This window comes from Dothidotthia symphoricarpi (assembly GCF_010015815.1).
Source record: "Dothidotthia symphoricarpi CBS 119687 unplaced genomic scaffold P153scaffold_1, whole genome shotgun sequence".
Lineage (NCBI taxonomy): Eukaryota > Fungi > Ascomycota > Dothideomycetes > Pleosporales > Dothidotthiaceae > Dothidotthia > Dothidotthia symphoricarpi.
In genome coordinates, this window is record NW_022985008.1 from 1,766,461 (window position 1) to 1,790,611 (window position 24,151).

General features: G+C 51.1%; 10 protein-coding genes and 1 non-coding gene across 11 annotated transcripts; 5 read left to right on the top strand and 6 right to left on the bottom strand.

Moving 5' to 3' along the window:
* Positions 1-33: 33 nt before the first annotated feature.
* P153DRAFT_362682 (RNA-binding domain-containing protein) lies at positions 34-1,081 on the bottom strand. Its single transcript, XM_033667192.1, has one exon. The coding sequence runs from the start codon at positions 912-914 to the stop codon at positions 219-221; it is 696 nt and encodes a 231-aa protein (XP_033529364.1). The 5' UTR covers positions 915-1,081; the 3' UTR covers positions 34-218.
* Positions 1,082-1,379: 298 nt separating this feature from the next.
* On the top strand, positions 1,380-3,135 carry P153DRAFT_279748 (dynein; the record flags this gene model as incomplete). Its single annotated transcript, XM_033663034.1, has 4 exons — positions 1,380-1,533; positions 1,584-1,739; positions 1,789-2,930; positions 2,989-3,135. 4 exons carry the CDS (start codon positions 1,380-1,382, stop codon positions 3,133-3,135), a joined length of 1,599 nt encoding a protein of 532 aa, XP_033529365.1.
* A 665-nt stretch (positions 3,136-3,800) lies between these two features.
* P153DRAFT_305945 (HET-domain-containing protein) lies at positions 3,801-6,186 on the top strand. The gene is made up of 3 exons (XM_033664622.1): positions 3,801-4,209; positions 4,270-4,692; positions 4,741-6,186. The coding sequence occupies exons 1-3, from the start codon at positions 3,849-3,851 to the stop codon at positions 6,054-6,056; spliced, it is 2,100 nt and encodes a 699-aa protein (XP_033529366.1). The 5' UTR covers positions 3,801-3,848; the 3' UTR covers positions 6,057-6,186.
* Positions 6,187-6,713: 527 nt separating this feature from the next.
* P153DRAFT_329901 (inosine monophosphate dehydrogenase) lies at positions 6,714-8,029 on the bottom strand (the record flags this gene model as incomplete). The annotated part of the gene is made up of 1 exon (XM_033665414.1): positions 6,714-8,029. Exon 1 carries the CDS (start codon positions 7,755-7,757, stop codon positions 6,714-6,716), a length of 1,044 nt encoding a protein of 347 aa, XP_033529367.1. The 5' UTR covers positions 7,758-8,029.
* A 157-nt stretch (positions 8,030-8,186) lies between these two features.
* Positions 8,187-8,271, top strand: P153DRAFT_t4. Its single transcript has one exon. It is a non-coding gene; the product is annotated as a tRNA-Val (tRNA).
* Positions 8,272-8,408: 137 nt separating this feature from the next.
* On the bottom strand, positions 8,409-11,017 carry P153DRAFT_392273 (alpha/beta-hydrolase). Its single transcript, XM_033671134.1, has 2 exons — positions 10,272-11,017; positions 8,409-10,221 (listed from the first exon to the last, which is right to left on the bottom strand). Exons 1-2 carry the CDS (start codon positions 10,833-10,835, stop codon positions 8,584-8,586), a joined length of 2,202 nt encoding a protein of 733 aa, XP_033529368.1. The 5' UTR covers positions 10,836-11,017; the 3' UTR covers positions 8,409-8,583.
* Positions 11,018-11,218: 201 nt separating this feature from the next.
* P153DRAFT_372220 (uncharacterized protein) lies at positions 11,219-11,658 on the top strand (the record flags this gene model as incomplete). Its single annotated transcript, XM_033669375.1, has 2 exons — positions 11,219-11,243; positions 11,294-11,658. 2 exons carry the CDS (start codon positions 11,219-11,221, stop codon positions 11,656-11,658), a joined length of 390 nt encoding a protein of 129 aa, XP_033529369.1.
* Positions 11,659-12,022: 364 nt separating this feature from the next.
* Positions 12,023-13,170, bottom strand: P153DRAFT_380789 (uncharacterized protein; the record flags this gene model as incomplete). The annotated part of the gene is made up of 5 exons (XM_033669961.1): positions 12,023-12,108; positions 12,158-12,496; positions 12,544-12,744; positions 12,796-12,942; positions 12,993-13,170. 5 exons carry the CDS (start codon positions 13,168-13,170, stop codon positions 12,023-12,025), a joined length of 951 nt encoding a protein of 316 aa, XP_033529370.1.
* A 367-nt stretch (positions 13,171-13,537) lies between these two features.
* On the bottom strand, positions 13,538-15,512 carry P153DRAFT_372221 (uncharacterized protein; the record flags this gene model as incomplete). Its single annotated transcript, XM_033669376.1, has 4 exons — positions 13,538-14,231; positions 14,286-14,416; positions 14,482-14,795; positions 14,849-15,512. 4 exons carry the CDS (start codon positions 15,510-15,512, stop codon positions 13,538-13,540), a joined length of 1,803 nt encoding a protein of 600 aa, XP_033529371.1.
* A 331-nt stretch (positions 15,513-15,843) lies between these two features.
* P153DRAFT_362688 (uncharacterized protein) lies at positions 15,844-17,305 on the top strand. Its single transcript, XM_033667193.1, has 3 exons — positions 15,844-16,047; positions 16,098-16,344; positions 16,394-17,305. The coding sequence occupies exons 1-3, from the start codon at positions 16,029-16,031 to the stop codon at positions 17,142-17,144; spliced, it is 1,017 nt and encodes a 338-aa protein (XP_033529372.1). The 5' UTR covers positions 15,844-16,028; the 3' UTR covers positions 17,145-17,305.
* Positions 17,306-20,557: 3,252 nt separating this feature from the next.
* On the bottom strand, positions 20,558-21,009 carry P153DRAFT_13709 (uncharacterized protein). The gene has a single exon (XM_033662084.1). It carries the CDS (start codon positions 20,873-20,875, stop codon positions 20,657-20,659), a length of 219 nt encoding a protein of 72 aa, XP_033529373.1. The 5' UTR covers positions 20,876-21,009; the 3' UTR covers positions 20,558-20,656.
* Between the last annotated feature and the right edge of the window lie 3,142 nt (positions 21,010-24,151).

Here is a 24,151-nt window from a genome sequence, read left to right on the forward strand (position 1 = left end):
GAGAGGAGAACAAAAAGAAGCAAGACTGTAGAGGGGATAGATAGAGGAGGGAAGGGTATTGCCAGCGCAACACCACTCCTCGAAAATTCCGTGTTAGACATTATTCATGGACTATCATACACCCTATATATTTACATGATAAACTTCTGCTGTCCACAGAACTACATTAAAACTGGCCTACTAGAGAAACGTTTTCCACAATTATATATAGAAGCTTACTAATCTCGAAGTGTCTTGCGCGAGTGTCTGGGGCTACGTGGACGGGACGAGGGATCATCTCGGCGACTACGTCGGTCGCTCTTCCGCGCCCTCTCTTTGCGCTTGCTCCTCTGTAGCTTCCTGACTGCATCGTCAACCTTTTCTTGTTGGCGCTTAATCATGGAGTCGCGCATGGGATCTTCATCGTCCAACGTCTCCATCAGTCGCCCGAGCTCGATCTCCTCTGGGAGCATTGGCCTGTCGTCGTCGTCGTCGTCGCTAACGCTCTCTGACTTTCGCCTCTTGCGCCTTCCTCCGTCCGACTCGTCCAGCTCCAGCTCTCCCGTAGTGTTGTTGCGCATGTCTTCGTCATCTCTGGGGGTATACCGTGCATGATCCACCTTGATGACACGGTCCATGATGGTCGTCCCTCCCAAGTTGTCTACGGCCAAATCGCAACTCCTCTGGTCCTCGTACTTGATCCAAGCAAAACCTCGCGACTTGCCCGTCTCCTTGTCGCGCGCGAGCTTGACCCACACAGGCTCGCCATACTGCGAGAAAATGGTAACGATGTCGCCTTCTGACAGCTCAAAGGCCAGGCCGCCGATATAGACGAAAGCGGTGTCGCGGTAGTCGGTGTGCCAGGAACCTTCTGGGTTGACGCCAGACTCGAGCTCGCGCTTGTTGAGCTGCTGGATGGCACGGACCGAGTTCATAGTGAAGGAGTGTAAACAGTTGGCGAAATAAGTGAGAGCTCAAGGAAGGCGCGTCCAGAGGATGGCGCGTCCGGGTGGGTAGTTGGGTCGATGTCTGAGCTAGCTGGTGTCTACGCTGGCCCCTTATTTCCGCATCGATGTCTGGGCTAGAGTGTATTGGATTGTATGAAAGAAGGCTGTGTTCGACTTTTAGAATTGGTAGTTGTAGTGAGCTCCGAGGCACCTGCTACATTTTGAGACGTCAGTCTTGGCGGGGTCCAACCTAACTACTTACTGGACCCTGCGCCAAAAGTCCACAATCGAACACATGCATCCCAGACAAGCACAAAGAAACACCCCCACTAGACATCCACTGCGCGTCGCATTGCTTCTGCCTATCCCGTGAATAGCCAAAACTACATCGATCACAAAATACACCATCAGCGGCACCTGATCACGCGCGTCGAGCTCCGCAGCACCTCCGCCATGGCGCGTCGAGTGTCCAACTTCCCCACACGGATGCCTGCCGGTCACGACCGCCCAGGTAGCAGAGACACGGACAAAGAAGAGATATGGAAGCCAATGCTAGATAGCATTTCTAGTGGAAAGCGATTGCCCGAGAAGAGCTTGTTGGTACTGGGTGAGGATGTCGAATGGAAAGCCATGGGACTATGCTAATGAACGCGGCAGGGGGGACGCCAGAAACGCAGCGAGAATTCCTGGAATCGGTATCAACAGATGCCTCGAGCAACCGGAGACCGCCAGATCGCGGGAGGAAGCCGCCCATTGCGAATCAATTTGCCCTGGGCTACACGTACCAGGACGTGCTCGACACCGACCACGAGGGTGTGTCCTACCGCACGTTTGACAAGTCATGGTGTACTGATGGTTATAGACACTCTCGCGCGCCTCTCGCTGTACCTCCTCGCTAACCCTTCGCCCTCGTTCACGCCCCTCATCAAGCCATACCTCAATCCGCGCACACTCCCGCATATGCTCATCGTAATATTGCTCGACTGGAATCATCCATGGTTGTGGATACGACAGTTACGCGACTGGATACGCGTGCTGCGATCGCTTGTTGTGTCACTGGACGATGCATCGAAGGAGGTTCTGGAGGAGAATCTTCAGACATTACAGGACAAAGGGCGCAATCTAGGTTCCGAGGGAAGCAGCTCATTCGAAAACGTCAAGATACCACTGGGTCCAGGGGAATGGGACGAGCCACTCGGTCTTCCTATCTGCGTAGTATGCCAGAATGCTGATAAAATCGAAACGCTCGAAAAGGAACGCGGCTGGAAAGACCAGGAGTTCGATTTCATTGTGCAGTACATGCGCACCATCCTCCTCAAACACGGCTCAAGCTTGATCTACACAATGCCCTCGGCACCAGGGTCACTGCAGACGCTGATCCACTCGACACTAGGCATCAAGTCGCTACTTAAGCAGGAGCAGCTACGTCACAACGTAACAGATCGTGACCGAGTGCTAATACCACCAAACTGGGACTCTTGGGCGAAGATTCGACTTGTGGATGGCAGATTCGACATAGAAGGCACAAGTGAGAAATGGGGCCTTGACATCGACATCCCACAGCATATGAGACGACCGAGCAGTCAGATAGAAACACCCTTGGAAGGCGAAGCAGAGACGAACGGTACCTCAGCACCGGCGCCAGTAGCAGTATCAGAAGAGCAGGACGATGAGCCATCTGCAACATCCATCTACGAAGAGACAATCCGCAACCCCGAATCTGACTTCCCCCTCTCAGGTCTACCGAGACAGAATGGTCTAGAGCTCACGAGCATGGATCCGCAGAAGTTCTTGGCCGACCAAGTCAAAGTCCTCGAGCAGCTGCGCATCGAAGATGAAAAGGATGCGGCACTCCGTGCTGCACGGAAAGAGACGGAATCTGTCACAGCAGCAAGACCTTGGATGGAAGACGCGAGTGGTGTTGTTGAGGAGCATATTGGGCCAGTGCAATTCAACATGGGCGGCATCCACGTGAATGCTGACGAGATGGTGAAGAGGCTGCAGGTATGTCATGACCGTGTTTCGTGCTGGTGAAAGCGTGTCGAAAGCTAACTTGCCGCAGGATCGCGAAGCAAGTCGAACGACTGAGCCAACAGCAGCACCGTCGCCCGTTACGCCGGATCCTAATAAAATGGACAATGAGAAACTCATGTCCTTCTTCTCGGGGCTCATCAACAAGGGGCCTGGTAATAGCTCGAGGGGTGCGTAGAGTGCGCTCTAGCCTGGGCTGTTCAAGAAGATGAATAGGGAGGGCATTGATGACGGTGTTCCATGAATCTAATACATACGCAATACCCCCCACTTCGAATAGATACAATATGGTGTCGTCAAGTGTCACTTTGGCCGCCTAAAGCGCTCCATAAGCAAGTCCCCTGTTCGTGACCCTCCTTTCAAATCACTCTGTGTTGTTCTTTCTCTCAAGCTGGATCTGTTCATGTCTGCATGGTTTTATACCCACAGCGTAGTCTGAGTTTAGATCTGAGGCTAAGTCCGTCCAATCCAACTGCATCACTCTTTCTCCATACAAAGTCTCAGTTTGGTGCTTCGTATGTGGATGGATGTGCAATACTGAACGTGGCTGTTATACAGCGCCGTATGAGAGAACCCTCATGCGCTGTCTCGTTGAGAGATGTCCTGCTTTTGTGGATTGTATTTACGATGCGTTGCTGTTTTGTTTGGACGGATGCTGAGTGGATATAAATATAGGTTGGCATTCTCTTGGATTCACTGTCAAGAATGTGGTTGTGTGTCAGTCTTTGGCTGGTAAGAAGACCGAGTCAATGGTTTGACTGCGCCGCTCCTGCATCATTCCAGCCGCGCTAGCTCAATCGTTGCTGCCTGCCCTGCTTACTTCCCCTCACCCAGCCTTCTTCACTTCATTTCAATTCTCGGCAAACACTCACCGTAGCTGACGCTTTTGCGATGGCAGAGCTTTCTGTTTCTCCTTCTGAGGTCATTGTTCGCCGGGATGTCAATACAGATTTCGAAGTGCAGCCAAGAATTACGGCTCAGGCCATTGCCGAGCATAAGTGCACCTACTGTGATGAAAATAGCTGGATCTATATGGAAGATATCGAGCAACTAAGATTGAGCAATCACCGTCGATGTCCGCTACTTCGTCTTGCGTTGGCTTGTTTTGAATGGGTTAATCCAGGCTTGTTCGAGCTTGGTTATGCTGCTGCTGTTGCCGTGCAAGTAAGGAATGATGGTTGTATAGAACTAGAAGTCAAGAATGACCTGGGAGAAAGTCTTTTTCACATCATAGATTATTTGAAAATAGTCGGTCAGTCGGTCAGGCTTGTTGCTATTGTTTTATTCGAGCGATTCACTGATAATTTATCAGACTGTACTGGAATAGCACACACTCTTGGAGAGTCGACTGGGCAGAAGATACTTCCTGGCCGAACATCCTCTGACTCGACGTTTTCGACCATAAATTGGTGGTTAGAGAATTGCCTTTCTAATCATCATGTCTGCGCTCAACCTTTACCTGGTACCTCTCGCGACTCTTTAGCTGGCATCCGATTTCTTGAGATTCGACAAAAGTCTGTTCGCTTACGTGAACTTCAACAGTCGGCTCGTTATGCATGCCTAAGCCATTGTTGGGGCTCGGGTCAGGAAATCACTAAGACAGTAGAAGAAAATATTCAACAGCATGAGGAGAAGGGAATCATGTTAGATGTACTTCCCAAAACCTTCCGAGATGCTGTTCAAATCTGTCAAAAGCTCGGCATTGGCTATGTTTGGATTGACAGTCTTTGCATCAGTAAGTGTCCAGATTGCTCCTTTGAGTGCCTGCTAAGTGAACCCTTAGTCCAAAATAGTCCATCCGATTGGGCCTATCAAGCTAGTCGGATGGCTGACGTATACCAAAACGCATTCGTGACGATTGCTGCGACTGCGTCCGCAAAACCTACTCAAGGCTGCTTCAAAGAAACGCATCGTGTCTATCAGGGTGAAATCCTCCCTGGATATGAGGACTTGCATGTTCGACTTCGAACTCCGGATCGACGTTTTTGGCAGGACAACGATATGCGTAAAGACTATCCATTATTGGAGCGCGGATGGACATTTCAGGAACTGAGTTTGTCATCTCGAATTGTCCACTTCTGCGCAGATGAAGTCGTTTGGCAATGTCGACATGGAGTGTTTCGCGAAAGCAGTCCAGGCAAAGACATGGCTTATTTCGTTCGGCTCTATCCTCGGACATACGAGCAGTACGATACTGAGCTCTTGCTCAAACAGTGGCATGAAGTCATTCAAGTATACACCGAGCGAGAATTAACGTTCCAAAAAGATCGGTTGCCTGCAATCGCCGCGATAGCGAAGCATATGCAGAATTCTCGCGGCAGTAGTCGCTATCTAGCGGGGCTATGGGAGGACACTCTGCTTCAAGATCTTTTATGGTGTGCTCCAAACTCTATGGAAAGTTATCGAGAGTTTGACCCAAATGCACATCGTAGTGTGCCTACTTGGTCGTGGGCACATGCTTGTGGATGGGTGTACTGGCCATACAGACCGGACACGGACACTCAAACGCTATCCAATATAGTGAAAGTTCTTGCGGTCAAATACGCAGTACATGGCCCGGTCCTTTCCGGAAACATAACACAAGCGCAAATTGAACTCCAAGCGCCACTTATTAAATTGTCCGAGATACGTTTGATCATAATGCATTCGTCCACGGGAGAAACAAGCATGGATTTCTGCCAGTCTGAAGTTGATGCGTTGTACACCACGGCGATTGATGTCCGAAACATTGCACCAACAAGCACTCTGTTCGACTTCGTAGCATCATATCATAATTGGGATCACCATGGTTGCGACAATGAGTTACAGCTTATGCATGACGACAGCTCGTTCGTTATCCCTCTCGGGACTATACGTGAATTTACCAGTATTATCGGGGGTTTTCAGTCTGCACTGATAGTTCAAAAGGTAGATGGAGAGAATCGTTTCAGGAGGTTGGGTGTGACTTCCTTCTGTTTTTACGGTTGTAACGTGATACGCTTTGCGAGCGAATCTCTACGGGTCCATGAAACAGATACATCATTCTACACAGTTTGGTATGAGCAAGAGATGGTCAAGAGGTTGTTAAGCATGGAAAAGCACAACATCACGTTGATATGATCAACGTGCGACGTCGAGCGGTAAATACAAACCCGAGTTGATTCACAGAGGTTAAGCTTTTTCACTGTTTAGTAGTTTTGTATGTTATCTTGTTGATCGTAATTGCACTGACATTTATCCAACCTCTCAGTCAAGTGTAAGAATGGAAAGATTTCATCTAAACTCTCCATCAAGTGTAGAAACAGGAAGTGTTTAGCTTACCACTCTATGAAATGTAAAAGTAGGGAGTAAGCTTTGTTTATTTCAACTTCCACAAGCCGCAAAACCACGCCAATAGAATTTATACATACGCCTGTTAGGCTTATATACTGCTAGAAATTCAAGCACAGAGTTCTTACACTAATCTTGGATGTAGTTATCTTGTCGTGGCAAAACTTCGCTGTAGCTTATTTCCAGGTCTATCTTGACTGATCGATAGCCAACGTCTGTTTGCTCATCAACATGGCAAAATCTAACCTCATAGTAGGTTACAGAAGGTGACTGTTACGTATTATGGAGAGACTGAACATCGAATCCGCCGATGGCCTTTGAGACGAGGAAGGAACCCTTGCTTAGGCCGTAGAAATAAGACTAAATTTCGCCATCCACTCCATATCAGCCCCAATCTCTCTAACCCCACCACTTACATCCTCCCCCGAAAAAGCGATTACCACACCATCAAAGCCTCGCCAACCGACCCAGCGTATCCCTCGCCTCCCCCCTAACACGCTCCACAATCTCCCCCGCACCCAACACCTCCCTCACCAACCCAACCCCCGTCCCCGCCCAAATCGCCGCCCGTCCCTGCAACCCCGTCTTCCACCCACGATCCTCCTCCTCCACCGCCTCCCCATACAGTCTACGAATCTCCTCAACCCCCACCCCACCCACATGATCCCTATAGCTCCTAACCACCAAACTCCTCCCATCATACGCCTCAGGCCAAACATTCGGTCCCCGCAGCTCATCAAAGATCCTCGAGCGCGTAGTAACCTGCCCCCCATCCCGCGCCTCCAGCACAGCAGCCTGATACCGCGCATGCACCACCACCTCCCTCGAGGCGAGGAACCGCGTCCCCATCACCACGCCCGCAGCGCCTAGCGCAAGAGCAGCAGCCACACCGCGCCCGTCGACAATCCCACCCGCAGCCACCAGCGGAACATGTGCGAAACCTTCTCTCGCCAGCGCATCAGCCGTCTCGGGGACGAGGGAGATGACACCAGCGCCTTTCTCAAACCCATGGCCGCCCGCGTCCGCGCCCTGCATGCACAGCACGTCCGGCGCCGCAGTACGGCAGATCTGCAGCGCTGCATCCACGCTCCCGGTCTGGATCCACACACTGCTCCCCGGCGACGCGGTGCGTAGTGCCGCGCTCCACGCTGCATACTCGTCGACGTGCGGCGCGGCGAATAGCCAGATGACTGCGGGGCGGTACTCGCGGACCAGCGGCAGTATGTCGTCGAGCTTTAGTAGGAAGGTTAGGAAGCCTACGCCGATGGGCAGGGAGTGTGTTTCCTGGAAAAAAGTATGTGAGGAGAGGGCGGTCGCTGCGGTGTCGAGTTCGCGCCGTAGGTCGGATGTGCTGGTTAGGCAGCCGATCATGCCTAGGCCGCCGGCGAGGGAGACGGCGGAGGCGAGGGCGCCGCCTGCGAAGTTTGCCATGGGCGCGTTTATGAGGAGGGGGGTTGTTGTCCAGGGGAGGGTTGGGGTGGGAGGTGGCATTTTGGCGAGCTTAAGATGGGAAGGTAAGGGAAGATTGGGGAGTGGAATAGTAGAAATATGGAGAGGAAGGGATGAAGGAAGATAGAGGCTGGACGGAGAAGTCGAGTTAATGGAATGGAGGGTTTATGTATAAATGGGGTTATGCAGTGAGCGGTATGGTGTGGAGAGATACAGTCAGCTTCCTCCTTCTTGCACTATCTCTTTAGATTAGGCTAATACTGTGTAGATCTGGCTAGACGGAAGAGAGAAGACTCTCGGGAATCATGTCCGCCAGAACAGCAAGTGTCGTCGATACAGACGTCCTCCCTAGCAGCGGGTGATCCCCCTCGCCCCGCAACGCGCTAGACAGGGCAGGGAAAGCGTCATCGAGACGAGAAATTTTTCGGTTGAGGGAATATATACATACAGCTGCACAAAAGGGTTATCGTCGGTTCGATGGTGTAGTTGGTTATCACGTTCGCCTCACATCTACAGTGTGCGCGAAAGGTCGCGAGTTCGAGCCTCGCTTGAATCATTTTTTGCTCCTTCGACGTGCTAGATTCGCCGCGTTGTTGTTTTTTGGTTCGTCTCTGCGCGAATTCAAGATTGGTGGGGGAGAAGATAGACGCAGCACTGTTGTGCACATTTTGTTTTGATCGGTGTAGACGATATAAACCAACCCATTTACACACAGTAACAATCAGGATAAGTTCACAGTGATGGTAAAAGTGAATTCCTTTCGTTTCCAATTTGTATATTTTTGGTATCGACGTCATTGCAACAAAAGCCCGTCCCAAACATGCAACAAATTCTACCGTAAAACCATCACATCATCGCTAGATACGCCTCACAAAAAGTCACTCTTACTCCTAACAGCCTTCTTCCTCCTCTTCCCATCCTCGACACTATTCCGCACCTGCCCTCTCTCCAGCAACCCCTCCCCACTAACATCACCACGCATGGCAAACCCCTCCATACCGACGATACCGCTAACCGCCCGGCCAACACCCAGCGTGATGCCCTTGTTTCCGAACCTCGCCAAGTTCGCACTATCCACACTGCGCTCGCTCATTTTCCTGCGGAACTTTGGGGGCGGCGGCGTGGAAGGCGCAGAGGGCTCGGTGCCGCCTACGTCGTCACCGCCGACTTCGTCGGAGGACCACCAGCCTTCGGGGCGGCTGGTGGAGGATTGGTTGGTCATGTGGGAGGCGTCGAGGGAGGGGACGGGGGAGTCGACGTTGCGTGTGGGAGTTTTGACGGAGGGCGTTTTGACGGAGGGGGCTTTGACGGAGGTCGGTGGGGATTTGATAGAGGTTGGCGAGAAGATTGTTGTGGCCTGCGAGGGAGACGGGTTGTGGCCTATCGCTTGTGCAAAGGTTGCTTCTGTGTCGGGGAGCATGGCTAGTTGGGCTGACTCGGGTTGTGGGGCGGGTATATGTTCGGTCTCGGTTTCGAGGATTGTGCTGTCGGCGAGGGCTGCGCGACGGGTGGTTTGCGAGACTTTCTTGGCCGCGCGGAGAGCTGCTGGGGTTGTTGGGCTGGAAGGGCCCGCGTCGGGTCCGGGAGCTTCAGGTCCGGGAAGGAGTCTGCGACGGCGGCTTGATGACTGGGAACGCTCGTCTCGTTCACTGTCTGAGGAGAGACTTGCCGATCCTGCGTGTTTGTCCAATGCAGCGAAGACGTGGGGGAAGACTAGCTTGTCGACAGACTGCGCCCAGAGGAAGTCGAGATGCTCGTAGTGCGGGATCTCCTTTGCGGTTGTATGGCGAGGAAGCTCCTTGAGCATGATCTTGATGTCGACAAGACTGTCCGTGCCACCATACATCAACACGATCGGAGTCTTGATGTTCCTTGTGGGGAATTTGGCAACCTTGTAGTACTTGGATCGGTTCGAAAGCGGGCTGGGCGCCTCGTCGTCGTACATCTGGAACACGCCGTTTCGAATGATCTGGAACCAATGCACGACGCTCTTGGTGGACGTGTAGGAATACAAATGCGGGTAGGCGGCGAGCTTCTGGTCGGGCAAGATGTTTACAGCTGACCAGCCAAACAGAAATCGCAATGCGGCGTCGATGACGCGAACGAAGATAGGAGGGTACAGAATCGACTGCCACATGGTGGTTGAAGGCAAAATAGATTTGCGGCCAAACGCAAGGTAAAGAATGTCGGGGGACGTCTTGACGAAGGAGTCGACAATGCCAGAAGTAAGACCGGGAGGTGACATTGCGGGAGCAAGCGCGATGAAGAGATTGACCTTGTCGTTCAGCGTAGGGTGGATGGAGAGGGTCGCAAAGGCCTGGGCGGTTCCTTGCGAGAAGCCAATGTAAGACAACGACGGTTGACGCGTGGTTTCGAGAATGTAGTCGATCGAGTCGGGGATATCGTGGAAGGCGAATTGGTCAATGCTGAAGTCCCAGAAGGCGGACGATGTCGGGGCAGTGTGCACGCTCTTCTTCGAGTACTTGTTTCCTCGATTGTTGCCGAGCTGATGCGAGTTAGCGTGTGCGACAGCCATATGCATGAGGAAATACAAACCCAGACGTCATATCCTCTCTCCACCAACTGAAACGGCAGACACCTCTCCCGCTCCGTCAAGCACACCCACACCTCACTGTTCATCATCAATCCGTGGTGCAGATACACGACCTTCTTCGTCACGCTTCCCTTGCCCGCATTGACCCTGACATTCTCCTCTCCGGCACGGTTACTCAACCTATGCAGACCCAGGAGATAGCCATCGCCCGTCTGCACAATGTGCTCCTCACAGGTGTACCCCCAGAGCTCGCACAACTCCGTGAAATCCGAGGCATTGGCGACAGCGCTCCAGATACCCTTCTTCTTCTCTCTCGACTGCAGCGAGGAGGGGGACGACAGATGGTTGAAGACGCGGCTAGTGATGCCATAGCAGAGGTTGATGATGGGCGAGGGCAGGGCGCGGGTGATGAGGGCGATGAAAGACTCGAGGATGATGAGGACAAAGGACAGGAACAGGGCCAGGTACTCGCGAAGGTGCAAGCGCGAGAGGAAGGGGATGTGGAACGGCATATCGCGAGTGTGTCTGGCGGTGTATCGCGGTCGCGTGCCTCCCCTAGGGAACATGAAAAAAACGGGCGAAGCGTCGAGCTTCAAGTACAAAACAATCAGAGCACAGCCAACACGATCCACATTTCCATCAATGCGAGACGGCGGAATTGACGAGTTAAAAGCGGCCAACGACCAGTTGACGTGTCAAAACGGGGGAGAAAATCGTGTCAATGCAAGGCATGTTGCCTCACTGAAGTGTCCATGCGGACATGTGGAGAATGACAGCATCCAATCCATCCAACCCCGACGCAACAACACAACACTGCGTGACATGTGATTGCGCTCCTCCAGGATCGGAACTTGGCGCGACACACTTGCCGACTTCCGCGGCCAATCCATCCCATCACCGCCTCAACGGCTGCATCCACCGTACCCATCCATCTCTCTGCACCGCAACAATGCCACAATCCTGCGCCGACATCCGTACCCGCCCTCCCACTCCCGCTCCCAGCCACCCAACTGACTCCCCCTAGGCGCCGCCCTAGCCTTCTGTCTGCAAAACAGCGACTGCATCCTCGTCGAGCGCCAAAAGCCCGGCGACTGTCTGCGGCCCCCGCTCAAGTACACGCTGCCCACACAATGCCAGCAGCTGCAAAAAGGCTATGCCGAGTGCAAAAAGGGCCTCGTCGACATGCGCAAACGCTTCCGCGGGAACCGACCCATTGCCGTGGCTGGGCAGCTAGAGACAGGCGCGTTTGGCAAGGGCAGGGCAGAGAAAGATGAGAAGATTGGCACGATTGAGGAGAAAGGGTACATGCTGTACGCGGGCAGGCCATACAAAGGCGTCAAAGAGACGAAGGGGGACGAGGATCCAGAGAACAAAGGGCTCGAGAGGTGAGGGCGTGGAGATGAGCATGGATGTCTTGCGATGGGAGGGGTGCTTGGATATGGAGGGCACTGCGGTGTTGACTCAACGATGATACGATGATTAGAAGGCACATCAAAGACACGATTGTGTATGGGGCGGCAATGTCTAGCATACGCAATGGCATGGACTGGCGTTCAGGTATCATGGGTCATGACAGGAGATGGTTCCCCTACACGAATACTAACATTGTACATCACACGCCAGCAGTAGCGTAATGAGCATGGATTGAAAACGTGTAAAAACAAATAAGAAACGATCAAACACTGCAACCACGACCCATGATGCGCCTCGCCGAAAAGACAACCCCGCACACCCAACATCGCAGCGTTACGGCTTAGGCGCAAGTATGACGGCCACCCCGGCTCCAATCCCTCCAGCAGTTGCCGCTGCAACACCTGTTCTTCCACGAAGAGCACTTTGCTGCTCATAGTAAGTACTGCAATCATACGAGAGACTGCGAATTACGTACCGCCTTTGGGGAAACACTGGCGAGCGGCAAAGACATCGGGAGCATCTACAGTGGCCCTGGGTTTGGCGGATGCAGTGGAGGTGGACGAAGTGTCGTCATTGACAGATACACAGCTGGCGTTGTGTTTGTCGGCAGCCTCGATAGCAGAAGTCAGGTTGCCGGTGATATTGGTCGACAAGACCTTTCTCGTCTCGACTCCGGAGGATGTAGCGGCCATCTGGACGCACGTTCCGCTCTCCACACAACCATTGCTAGGCTTGTAGCAGGTGTGGCTACCGCGGCTCCTGTCCATGTAGCACGCGCCACTGCAACAGCTGTTCCACTCACCCGAGCAGTCAGCTGCAGTGTGTCAGCATCAAACTCGAAGCAAGACATGCCTAACAAACCTCCATCGGCAATGCACCTGCGTTCATCCTTCTTGTCGTCCGAGCTAGCAACAGTGTGGTTGGAAGTCGTGGCAATGGCAGACGAGTCGGTGGCTGTATGTTTGACAGCCTTCTCGATCTTGCGGCAGACGTGGTCACCGGTGTCCAAGTTCTTGTAACACGCGCCGCCACAGCAATCTCCGTTACGGCCGTTGCAGACCGCTGGGGGTGTCAGTGTTATACTCAGAAGTGACGAGAGATGTGTGGACAAACCTCTATTCGCCAGGCATGGGCGTTGCGCAGGAACCCGAGGCTTGAAGCACGTGAACGTATATCGATCCAGGATCTCCCTCTCTCCTGCATGAGTCTCGTCCGCGCGGCATTCATTGCAACAGGCTCCGTACGCCCCATGGCAGCTCTCTGTGGCTGATCAGTGTTGAACAATGTCAGGTTGGGTTCACGATGCGTACCTCCATCCTTCAGGCATCCCACGAGAACAAAATTGTGGGAGGCTGCGCTAGGCGAGACGGTAGGAGAGGCCTTGATGATGATAGAAGAGGCGGTGGCCGAAGACTTGACCTTGGATGCGGGCACCAAGGTAGCCACGACAGCAGTGGTCAGAGTCGCAAGGACGACGAGGGACTTCATGGTTTGGATCGTGTTGATTTCGGTGATGTGAGATCGACGTTAGTGTGGTATTCCGTATCAATGTTGGAGCTGAGGATGATAGCGCTTTTCGTTATTGTGGATAATCTATCGGCGTTGTTCGATGTTTGAAGAAAGAAGGCGGGAGATCAAGCTCATTTTGTAGATTCCTATGATCATATGCGCCTTCCCTTACGGCGAGCAGGAAACAACGCTTCTACGAGGTGGGACTGCTCATGCCTTCCCAGTCGCTTCGCGCTTGCCTCTCTGACAACAACCAAACCCGGGACGAGCGCCTGAACCCCATGCCCACGGCAACGAAGGTCATCTCTTCCAATTACTCAGGCTTGTGGTGCTACCGGATAGTCTGTCAAATAATGAAAACATACGCTCGATCAAAACACTCATCCCAGTCAGGTAGTCCCCTCTCCCAGTACCTCATAAGCACCTTCCGTGCCCGCAACGGACTGCTAGTCCCCAAATCACGACTCATTTCTGACAATCGTTGTGCAACCCAACGCCTCACGTTCTCACTCCGATATCCTGCTTCGACTCCGGCGACGACAAGGGGCCACATGACGAATCTCGACAGGCGCGTGGAGTTGAATGCTGTTGTCAAGCTCGTACGCAGACGATCACCGTGAGCGGATCGCATGGCATCCATTTCGAGATTATTGGGCAGGACACCGAGTGACTGAAGCGACATTGTGCAGTAGATCGCCAGTGCAGACTGGTGGATCGTTCCGATGAGTAACCATTCGTCGTAATGGGCGCCGGGTTGTGCCCAGTCTTCTGGAATGAAGGCTTCGATACGGGCAAGTATTTCTTGGGCTTCGAGGGCGTGGGCTGGATTGTCGATGTATAGAAGAAGGGATGCTGAGGCCGATTTGCGAAGTTGGTTGATGCGGATCAGATCGAAGAAGAGTGCTGGCGGACTGAGAGTGTACGGGAAGATCAGGCTGTAGACTGGGGTGATGTCTGAGATGTACGTTTCCAAGGAGTCCTCCGCGTTCAAGGCGAGTTGGTTCCATGGCGGGCTGCATGTGTTCGCGAGGTTTGTAATGCTAGGTATGTATCAGCATCGAGCCCAAATGAATGTCAATGTACGAGATGCTTACAGAATGTAAATGACTAGCGACGACGTTAGCTGTGGTTCACTTATCAGGCTCTTGAGGCCGCCACGCATATCAATGAGACGCTGAAGGCCATCTGCGTGGGCACGACAGTCAGTAGCCATGGGGTTTGACAGCTATATGAACATCATCAGCATCGCGATGTGGCAAGATGGAACGGCAGCCAGTCTAGGGAACTTACCTCCATACTCAAGAATGTGAGTATACTGACAATCGCCATGTCACTACATCGCGTTTTATCACTGGAAATTAACTCATTCAGGGCTCGAATGGCATGACCACGATGTCGATAGACCTTCAATTTATTGTTGGTCGCCACTACGCTGTCAGTTCCAGAAGGAACACTCAGGGTGAAGTGATTTAGAGCTAAGCATACAAAAGTATGGTGAACAGCAGGTGGGAGGAGATGCAGGATCTGCAGAGGAACCAGTATCATGGCTGGATTCGGTGCCATTTCGCCCGCAGCTATGACTTGAGGAATCAGGCGGACATTGACTAACATGACAGTTAGTGTCGATTCAATACAGACTACGCGGGGTATAATATACAGTAGTTGACAGCCTGTACTACTTCGGAAGTTTCGTTTGACAAATAGTCATAGGTTGGCAAATCGTGGGCTTGCATGTGCATCAACAGGCCCTTCAGTTTCTCGAGTGGGTCTTTTGCGTCTCGCAATATCTCTGAGGCTTCCCTGCGAAGCCCGCCCCGAACTACTCTCTCCAACTGTCTCCTGTCGCTGCGTTGGGACATTTTACCAAGGGCTTCTACTATCTTTGCGGTTTGGAACGCTTGCTCCCAATGTACCTTTTCTTCGCAGTCCACAGCTAAACGCCCCCACCATGTTTTGTTAACAGGTTCCCATGTTGCCAAAGCCAATCGCAGATCGGAACCATCACGGAGTACATCGTCTGTAGGCGGTGTTTTAGTTGACGAGGGACAACCACGAGGATCTTCTCGACTCGTAACCGTCTGAATCGTACGCGAAGCGACGTAAGTCTTAGGTGGGATGTTTTTCCTCCCTCTTCTATATATGACTTTCCCTGGTTCCACCCACTGCAACGGCTTCTGTTCGTCGTATCCAGGGCACTCCTTGCCGGCCTTCTGGCACTTTTTGCAGTGGGGTAATGTATGATCACAGACAAGTCGTCGTCTGTGGCACTCCCAACATTGACGGGTCGCTTTCGCGTCTCTACTTCCAGATTTTGGCGTCATGTTCTATTGGACTCGTCCAGACGGGCCGGGTTGTGGGCGTGCGGTGGCGTAGTAGGTGGTAGCTTGGTGAATAAAAACGGCAGTCAAGGCTTAGCACTGGCAGTGGGAACCAGCGTTCCTGCGTTTTTATTGCCACAGTAGGCTTTGGAATTTTTGGATCAGATCATGTACAAGGCTGAGATGGTCGCTGACGAATAGCAAAAAAGGCGCTAATAAGGCGGTAGGATTCGTCTTGGCCATCTTTCATACTGTATCGGGTATGGCGGGGTGAGCACAGTGTCAGCCTGTGTTCAGCCTTGCTGGGCGTCTGACAACCTTCCTCTACCGGTCTCTCGACTGGTCTTGGCCAGTGAATATTCCAGTACAAGCTTAGCGTATGGCGATGGTTTTCTACCGTACATAGAAGCAGAGCAATATTATGCGAGAATATGTGAAAAGAGATCTGTATAAAGGGATGGCGGGAGTCTTGATCTGGCCGTCATCCACAGTGTCAATAAATCAATCACTACTTACAGCATGTCAAACGGCCGATCAGGTACAATTGCTTCATTAGAACTGTATCGTAATTTGCTAACCTCTTCCCAGTCCCTAACAGTGTATACTTCTATGCGCCTGTGAAGTGGGCCCCTCCCATCTTCGCAGTATTCTTCTTTGTGTCAGCATGTGTCCATCTCGGACAATGCATTCGCTACAAGGCCTTCAAGGTCACTGGTCTATACCCGTTTTGCGCGTTACTATTTACAGTCGGGTTTGCAATTCGATCGTATGATGCTTTCGACTACGAGAACATCAACACATACCTCGCTAGTACGATTTTCATCTACGCTGCTCCGTGAGTCGCCAGACATCTTCAAAGTTTTAACATACTGACAATCCTTTAGACCCATCCTCGAGCTTGCGAATTACCATGTCCTGGGTCGAATCCTCTACTACGTCCCGTACTTCTCGCCTCTGCACCCAGGCCGCACACTGACAACATTTGGTACTATCTCCGGCCTCGTAGAGGTCATGAATGCAATCGGTGTATCCTACCTGGCCAATCCCGCAATCGATGAAGATCTCCAGAACCTCGGGCACATTCTGATGAAAACCTCACTCATTCTACAAGTCGGCGTCATCTGCCTATTCTGCATCATCGCAGGCGTCTTCCACAGGCGATGCATCAAAGGCGGAATCACATCCAAGAAGGTCCAAGGTCCGCTAATGACCATGTACATCAGCGTGACGCTCATCCTGATCCGTACCATCTACCGTATCGTCGAGCACTTCGGCGCGAGTCGCATACCTGTAAACCCAGGGCCAGACTGGGACCCAATGTCGCTTTCGCCGATCATACGGTATGAGTGGTTCTTTTGGGTCTTCGAAGCGAGTCTCATGCTTGTCAATACGGTACTCTGGAACTGCAGACATCCCCGTCGTTACCTGCCTCAGGATTATCATGTTTACCTTGCGCAAGACGGATATACGGAGTTGAAGGGCCCGGGATGGAAGGACGATATGCCGTGGTTCATGACGTTTCTTGATCCTTGTGGGCTGACGGCTGCTTTGACGGGCGGGTCGAGGAAGAAGGAGAGGCCGTTTTGGGAGACCGACAGGCTTGAGCATGTTGAGTCGAGGAGTGGCGACGTTTGAAAATGGCGCGTAGTTTCTACGTGTGAAATTGAGGATTCTATTAGGCCAATTTGGTTATTTAGGCGTGAGAAAAACTCATCTTATCTGAATTTGGGGGAACAACCTTGTGGGTTTCTCATGTAAGATATATGAATAAACTCTGAAAACAACTGTCCAAGGGGAATACTCGAGTCTATCATGCGATCTTGTGTATGAGTTTTCAATACGTAGACTGGGTGCAGGCAGTCGACTCGAACGAGCGGTGATGTGCTCTCCTTGCAACCCCCATAAACCATCTGGAAACGCACCTTCAATTTCGACGGCTGCGTTGGATTGATCATGTATTCATCCGCTTCCCGAGCTACATCTTCAGTCTGTGAACTTTGGATAATATCACTGAGCGTTGCTTTTCGCATGATTCGCTTGTCCAAGTTTCGGTGCAACCGCGCGTTCCAGAACGAAGCAGAACAGCGTCAGTGAATACGATAACAAGTAGGATAATCAGAAGAGACACTCGACGTGGGCCAGCTTGTTAGTATGTGCAAGAGACCTCATCGTTACCGAAAGTCCGTCAGACCAGATACGACTCTGCATGGCCTACGGATTGTATGCAAATGCGAATGAAGTTTTCGATATATACAATGGTCCAGCCACTATTGTTTGCAGAGGTGTACCGCCGAGGCAGGTCAGCCTTCGTCCCGGTAGCAAGCGGCTGATATTCATGGTGCGCAGCATAGCTAGACAAAAATCTGGAAGATATGAATCGACAGTCATAGAGGGATGATGCCGACGGGGGCAGAACCCTCTACGCCTCACTAGCCGACATGACCCACAAGGTTGTTTCGACAATAGCAGGTTCGTGACCCAGTCTTGATGTGTTACAAAGGACGAGGTTCATAGATTTTGCCTCACAGTCGTTGTTCAGACGTCAGAGCTTACACAGCTGAAGGCTACAAGGCGGCACTCCATATTGCGAAACAACTGTTTCAACCTATCAAAATTTCAACGATACCCATGAAACTCTCTGCGATGAGACCAAGTTCAAGTATGAAAGACAAGCTTTCGTACGTATGGTCTCACTTGAGCTACAAAAACATTGCAGTAAGTGAGTCACTATAATAAGTTAGGTTTGTACGCCGTTAGATGACCTGGCGATAAATGGTGATGTGCTTCAACCCTAATGGGTTTTCTGATATTGTTACCGGAGAGTCGAATAGAGGGAATGATCAGAAAGTCGAATAGTTTCTACATTATTCATCAATGGTGACTCACCACCACCACGAACGTTCGTAAATCCGATCAACAGTGCGGCCTAGCTGACGGGCACGGGGCTCATGTTAGAATCGACCGACGGGAGCCGAGGATACTCAGGTTACATTGAGTCCCAAGTTCGCAGGAAGGAGTCCAGACTTTTGGTATATCCGTGAACTATTCCAAACCATGATTACCTTCTATATCCGTCACTGGATTCAGTCACTACCAAGTCAAGCCACAAACACCAACGAACAAAGCCCCGCACTCAGCCCAGAAAGGCGCGCGCGCACTTCCTCTCACACGCGTCACTACACATAGCCTCATGAACGCGTTCCCTCCCGCAAGCTAGTCTACCGGGCGTTCCGAAACCGCGTCACAGTAGGCATGGTATTTGTTGAATGCCATCGTATCTATTGAGCTAGTGGAATATGCTAGCCAGAGAGCCTCGGTATACGTTTTAGGAACAATGCGGATACTTGGATCATTGGTGGAGGAGTGATATCATGATGAAACGGAGTGCGCTCCGTGGAAGGCAGAGTAATTGTATACGCGTGTAAGTGCTAGTGTTGGAGTGTGTATCTGCTATGGAGTAGTATTTTTTCCTTATCAAGATGATGATGATAGTTCATGTATCTCTTGCGTTAACTCCTAACTCCCGAGGTTGTGAGTTTGCTCTGTGGGAACTGGGGTTGCAATGATTATGCCTTGTTAGTGGAACCAGCTTGGTAATAGTGCATTTATGGGTGTTCGTGAGGTACTACTAGGTGGCCTCTGTAGGAAGAGTATTCGCTCACAAAGAAAAGTGAAGGGGAGGTTGACCCAAAATCACGTCTGACTAAGTTACAAAATTCTGGCCAGGATCCGCACATCCGTCCGTCAATGCAAGCTTGAAGACCGTTGTCATCTTGTCGCAAATTAAAACCGAGTCAGGACTTAAAGACGTTTCGGACGGAAGCGTACCGAGGCACGAAATGTAGCCTGGAAGGGTTTTCGACAGAGACACAAAAACTCTACCTAAATGACACAAGCGCGACTACCTCTGCAAGTGTGTTACTCTTGCCCAAGAAACGAGTATCTAGTGTTTGCGACCGTTACATCGGTAATTCCTTGTGTGGTCGTTGATCATGCCAGAGTGTCAGCTTCCCCAGCATTCAAGATCGACCCGCACTTGGCAGCAGGGAAAACGGCATACAGAAACACCGTTCTCCTCAGCAAAAACCACCTGCCAAATCAAGTCGCCGGCAAAATCCAAGATATCCTCGGCTTCACTACGCTTCGCGATGCACAGTTAGGTATGAGTTCTGTTCAGGATCGCTATTTTCGGCCTCGTGTCTAGAACGCCACATCGTCATATTGCAGAGGCGCCAACGTTTGCCCAGTGATCGCTTGCCGTCGATGCTAGTGTAAAGTCTCGATCGGTCTATGATCAAGACGCGCGGGCTCCGTGTCTGGATCATGAATTAGCAGCGTCATCGCAAACGGCTGTGTGGATCGCGACTTCTAGGCCCTGAGGTGGGGATTTCATATGAAAATTGGGGAGAAGGATTTTGTAGATTGCGGAGATTTGGACCCGCTGACTGCTTATTTTGCGCGTGCTAAGTGCCGGGGGATGTGCACAGGATGTGCGCAGGATGCCGTGGAGGGTTGACTCTGAGGATGGGGATGGGGTTTTTACGGTGGCATTAGTGTTTGGGTCAGAGGGCTGCTTGCGTCAATACAGAGGCATGTTACACGACCTGTTCGCAGAAGCTCTGAGACTGTCTAAGGTTGTAAGTATGACACGACGATGATCTTCGACTTGCATGTTCTCTTGTTGCTGCAGCTCGGTGAAACCTTATCATGATTCACGGCGAGATACCTATTGCAGACAACATCGCAAACACCAGAGGTGGGGAAACTTGGTCTAGATTTTCGCACGAGTAAGGCAGAGAAACAGGGTTTGTGGAGCAGAGTGATTGTAAATGGATGGATATTGTATCTTGGGGGGCGTCCCCTCTGCCTTCTATGACGCCTTTTGTCTCAAAACTATTGGTACAACATGCAGTGATACAATGCAGTCTAAACGCCTGCGTTGATTGCATTCAAATAGCGAAGTGGTATATAGTACAGACCAAAGCAAACTCCTTGTGTAAATGTAGCCCAAAACCCCTAGATGTTGATAGGGGCAATTATGAACCAAATGATAATCCTGCTTAATTCTCCAAACACCGGTCGCTAAAATTCAAGAAAGTCGTTTAATGTCGTGGTCGATAAGATTGGTGGTAATATCGGCAGCTCGGTCATTGAGCCCTTGTTGCAGCGGTACGGAGTTGTGATAGCGAAGCGAAAGAGGACGTCATGGCCGAGTATGCTGCTGCTGACCGGTTGACTGATGATGTGGACGAGTTGTTGTTTCCGCGGATCGATTGAAGTTTGAGAGTTACACAGCTATCGCATCGACCGCTTGTGCTGTTGCAACGGCCACGGCATCCGCGCTCGTAGTTGACGCAGGAGAACATTGTGAGAGGGTTTTGTTTGTCTTTGAGTTGAGGTGGGCTTGGTGATGTTCAGTTCTTTGGTCGTGTTTTGAAAGCGTATGAGAGTAGGTAGGCTTGAAGATTGTAGACGTGATGTTCGTAGACTTGATGATAGGCTTGGTAGTTGTGGCAGTTATTGAAACGAGGGCAGACGTTACAATATATGCTCCATGGAATCCGAGATGCCCGATGATGTAGGCTGGAACCAAGGAAGACAAGGTACTAGCTTTCGCTAAGGTTGTAAAACCTCCTTAGTCAAGATAGCGTTGGTGTCTGTCGGCGTGCCTTGGTCGTATGCAAGGCGTGACCAGCTGCAGGTATGCTCGTGATTGGATGAGTGTGGAACCAAATGCCGACAAGCAACGTATGCAATGGGAAGATTGCCCACAGGGCTGGTGTCGTGTGAGTGAAATTAAGGACGGAAATGAAGGAAGACCTGAGCTCATATTGTCTCAAAAGGGGTTGATTGTCAAGTAAAAATGAAGGGGCTGTCCAGATCGCGAGGATGAGGCGGTCGCTGACCAAGACCCTGAACGTTCACCGGCCCGTGCCCTTTGGCTGTGGTAGGTACTCAGGGTAAGTCAACTCGCATGCACCTTTGGTGGACCCTTGTGGTATATTCTTTGTACCTAATTGCCGGCAAAACCTTGCACGCTACCTGGCCGCATTATCCCAGTTCTCTAGTTGTACACGGATTGCGTACTTGATCTGAACAAATGGCACCATTGTAGAGAAGTCGAACTTGATCACACTGCGCAATATCTCTAATATGACGATGATACAATTACGAAGAATAAAAGTAACCAGAGCAACCGCTGATGTTTCGCTCGGAATGTTTTCATGTCCACAGCGCACACGGACATAGAAGCGGCCCGAGAACGCGACTTGGAGCCACACAAGCCACATGCACAGACCTACAGCTCGGTTGTTGGCATTCACATGACGCGGTGCTTACTAGCCTACGCATGAGCGTTTGAATTAGCCAAGCCATCGTACGTTGTTACCTGATCCTCATTAAAATTTGAGGGTTGGAGCAGGTTATCTGCTCAGATCACCCAGGGTTCATTTGTGTTTCATCTGGTCTTTTTCGAAAAGCCTCGCTCAAATTGTCTTTTTGCTCGAGCACCGACTCCCTCCGTATTAACCTTCGATGCCCGTGAGTATTCTCTTCGGGTTTCCACTACAATCGCCCCGACTCTCCGTCATATTTGGTCCGGATATCCGCGTATCTAGGTCAATAAGGCTTTGCATCGACGTTTGCGGATCGCTCGGCCCCGCTATCTTTAGGTTTCTAGTTTCTGCTCGGGCAAATGTTAAGGGTGTTTGGCAGACCCACGCCTTACATGTGTCAACAGCCATTGTTCTAGAAGCCTGCGAAACTCCGACCGTATGTAAAGAGATGGAGCTTGGAAATCTTTTTACGGGTCCATGGCCATGATCACCGCGCGGATTGATCGACAGAGAGCAGAGCACTAAGAAGATCAACAACGGGACGACGCGTGGTGCCAATCTTTTGTGGAAACAGCTATGATGACGTTGACCATGTCAACGGCCTCCAAAACGACTTTCCGACGAAGAGCACACTGTGTTATGAAACGAGTAAGCCCTACCCAAGGTAGTAAACACGGTGTTGACTGAATTGTTTTTGCGAGGGAACGTCACGTCTTCCCTCCCACAAAGCAAGTTCACTCAAATTCTATCCAATTACAGGTACTTCTCAGCTCTTCCAGCAGATTGGTCTGTTGGAGCAAAGTTCCTTCCCATCGGTCAAGTGTGCAGACGGATCAACGATCGATCACTACGGATTATGCGTTATTGACCCCCATCGTCACTCTGTTGACTTCTATGATTTTTTGTTATCTTGATGGCTTACGTCAGTACGAGTAGATCACTGAGGCGAATAACACAACACAACACGGGAACTTCGCGGAGATAGAAAGAGGCGACTCCAAGGTGCCCCGAACGTTCCGTTACTCGGAAATACCTCGGCCCCCACGACTAGACACTTGCCGATGAAGACCAGGTAGTAACTCTCTTTCTTATCGTGCGTTGATATTTCAACAATGTCTGCCATCATTACTGTTATGGCCCGGAGCGTACCCAACAATAGAGGACATCTGTAAATACGCGGACGCAGATTAAAACCCCTACACATATACCCGGAGACTTCTAATGAAGTCCACAATTGGCATGAGCAGAGTCAACATACACGAGAGCATCAACGATCGTACCGTCATGTGCCAATTCGAACGCGGCTACAATAAAACACAACTCTCCATCAGAAAGCCCAGTCAAGGACGTGTTCTCTTACAAAGTCTCTTGTATTAGCCAACTCTCACACAGTACAATCATCTCAGTGAGTACACACCTCCAAAAACTAACACAAGCGGTCCTCCACTACGACCGACATTTTCTAGTATACATACCATCACTATTCGCGAGACCGGACAGCGAAAACATCCATGTCGTCTTCCCCCTTCCACTCACTACCTTCTCCCCTCAACACCTCCCCACACACCAAACATCCCATCCAAAGCCCCCATCCCTCCAACCCTCAATACCCAAAAGCAGCTCAACAACACCCCACAGACAATCAAATATCAAACAACTCATTCCTCCTCCACGCCATCAAACCTGCATAAAACGGGTACACCCAATACAATCCAATACAATCCAAAGCATATCCCCCGAACAACCAGCCTACTATACGCACAAGCACTTTCTTACCTACCTACCTACCTACCTACCCACCTACTCACTGCACCCCAACCCAGCCCTCGAGCCAAGTTGAACCGGACTGAACACCAGACCACACATAGCTACGTAGCCACACAATCAAGGCGAGAAGGACATATACACCTACCCACACTACACCGATCCTCTAGTGCAGTGCTGTGTATACCCAGAGTCCAGCATCCCACTTTGACTTACCAACGACTTACCATTGTACCCTTTTCTGTCTGTGCAGGATGGTAGACGGACATAAATCCCCCGGACTAGTCTACATCAGATCAGGGCGTTTAGAAAGGTAGCCCTTTACACGCATCATGCACCACCTACCTACCTACCTCTTGCTTACCACCCAGTCCGAATCCCGCGCGAATCGGCGAAAAGTAAAGTGAACGCTGTGAGATTGAGATTGAGATGCAGCGGTATACAACGCGTGGATTGTGATGTAATCCAAGCTGATGTTTATGAGAGAAGGAATATGTATGGATACGTTGTGTTGTATACGGTGGGGAAGATCCTGTATCCAAC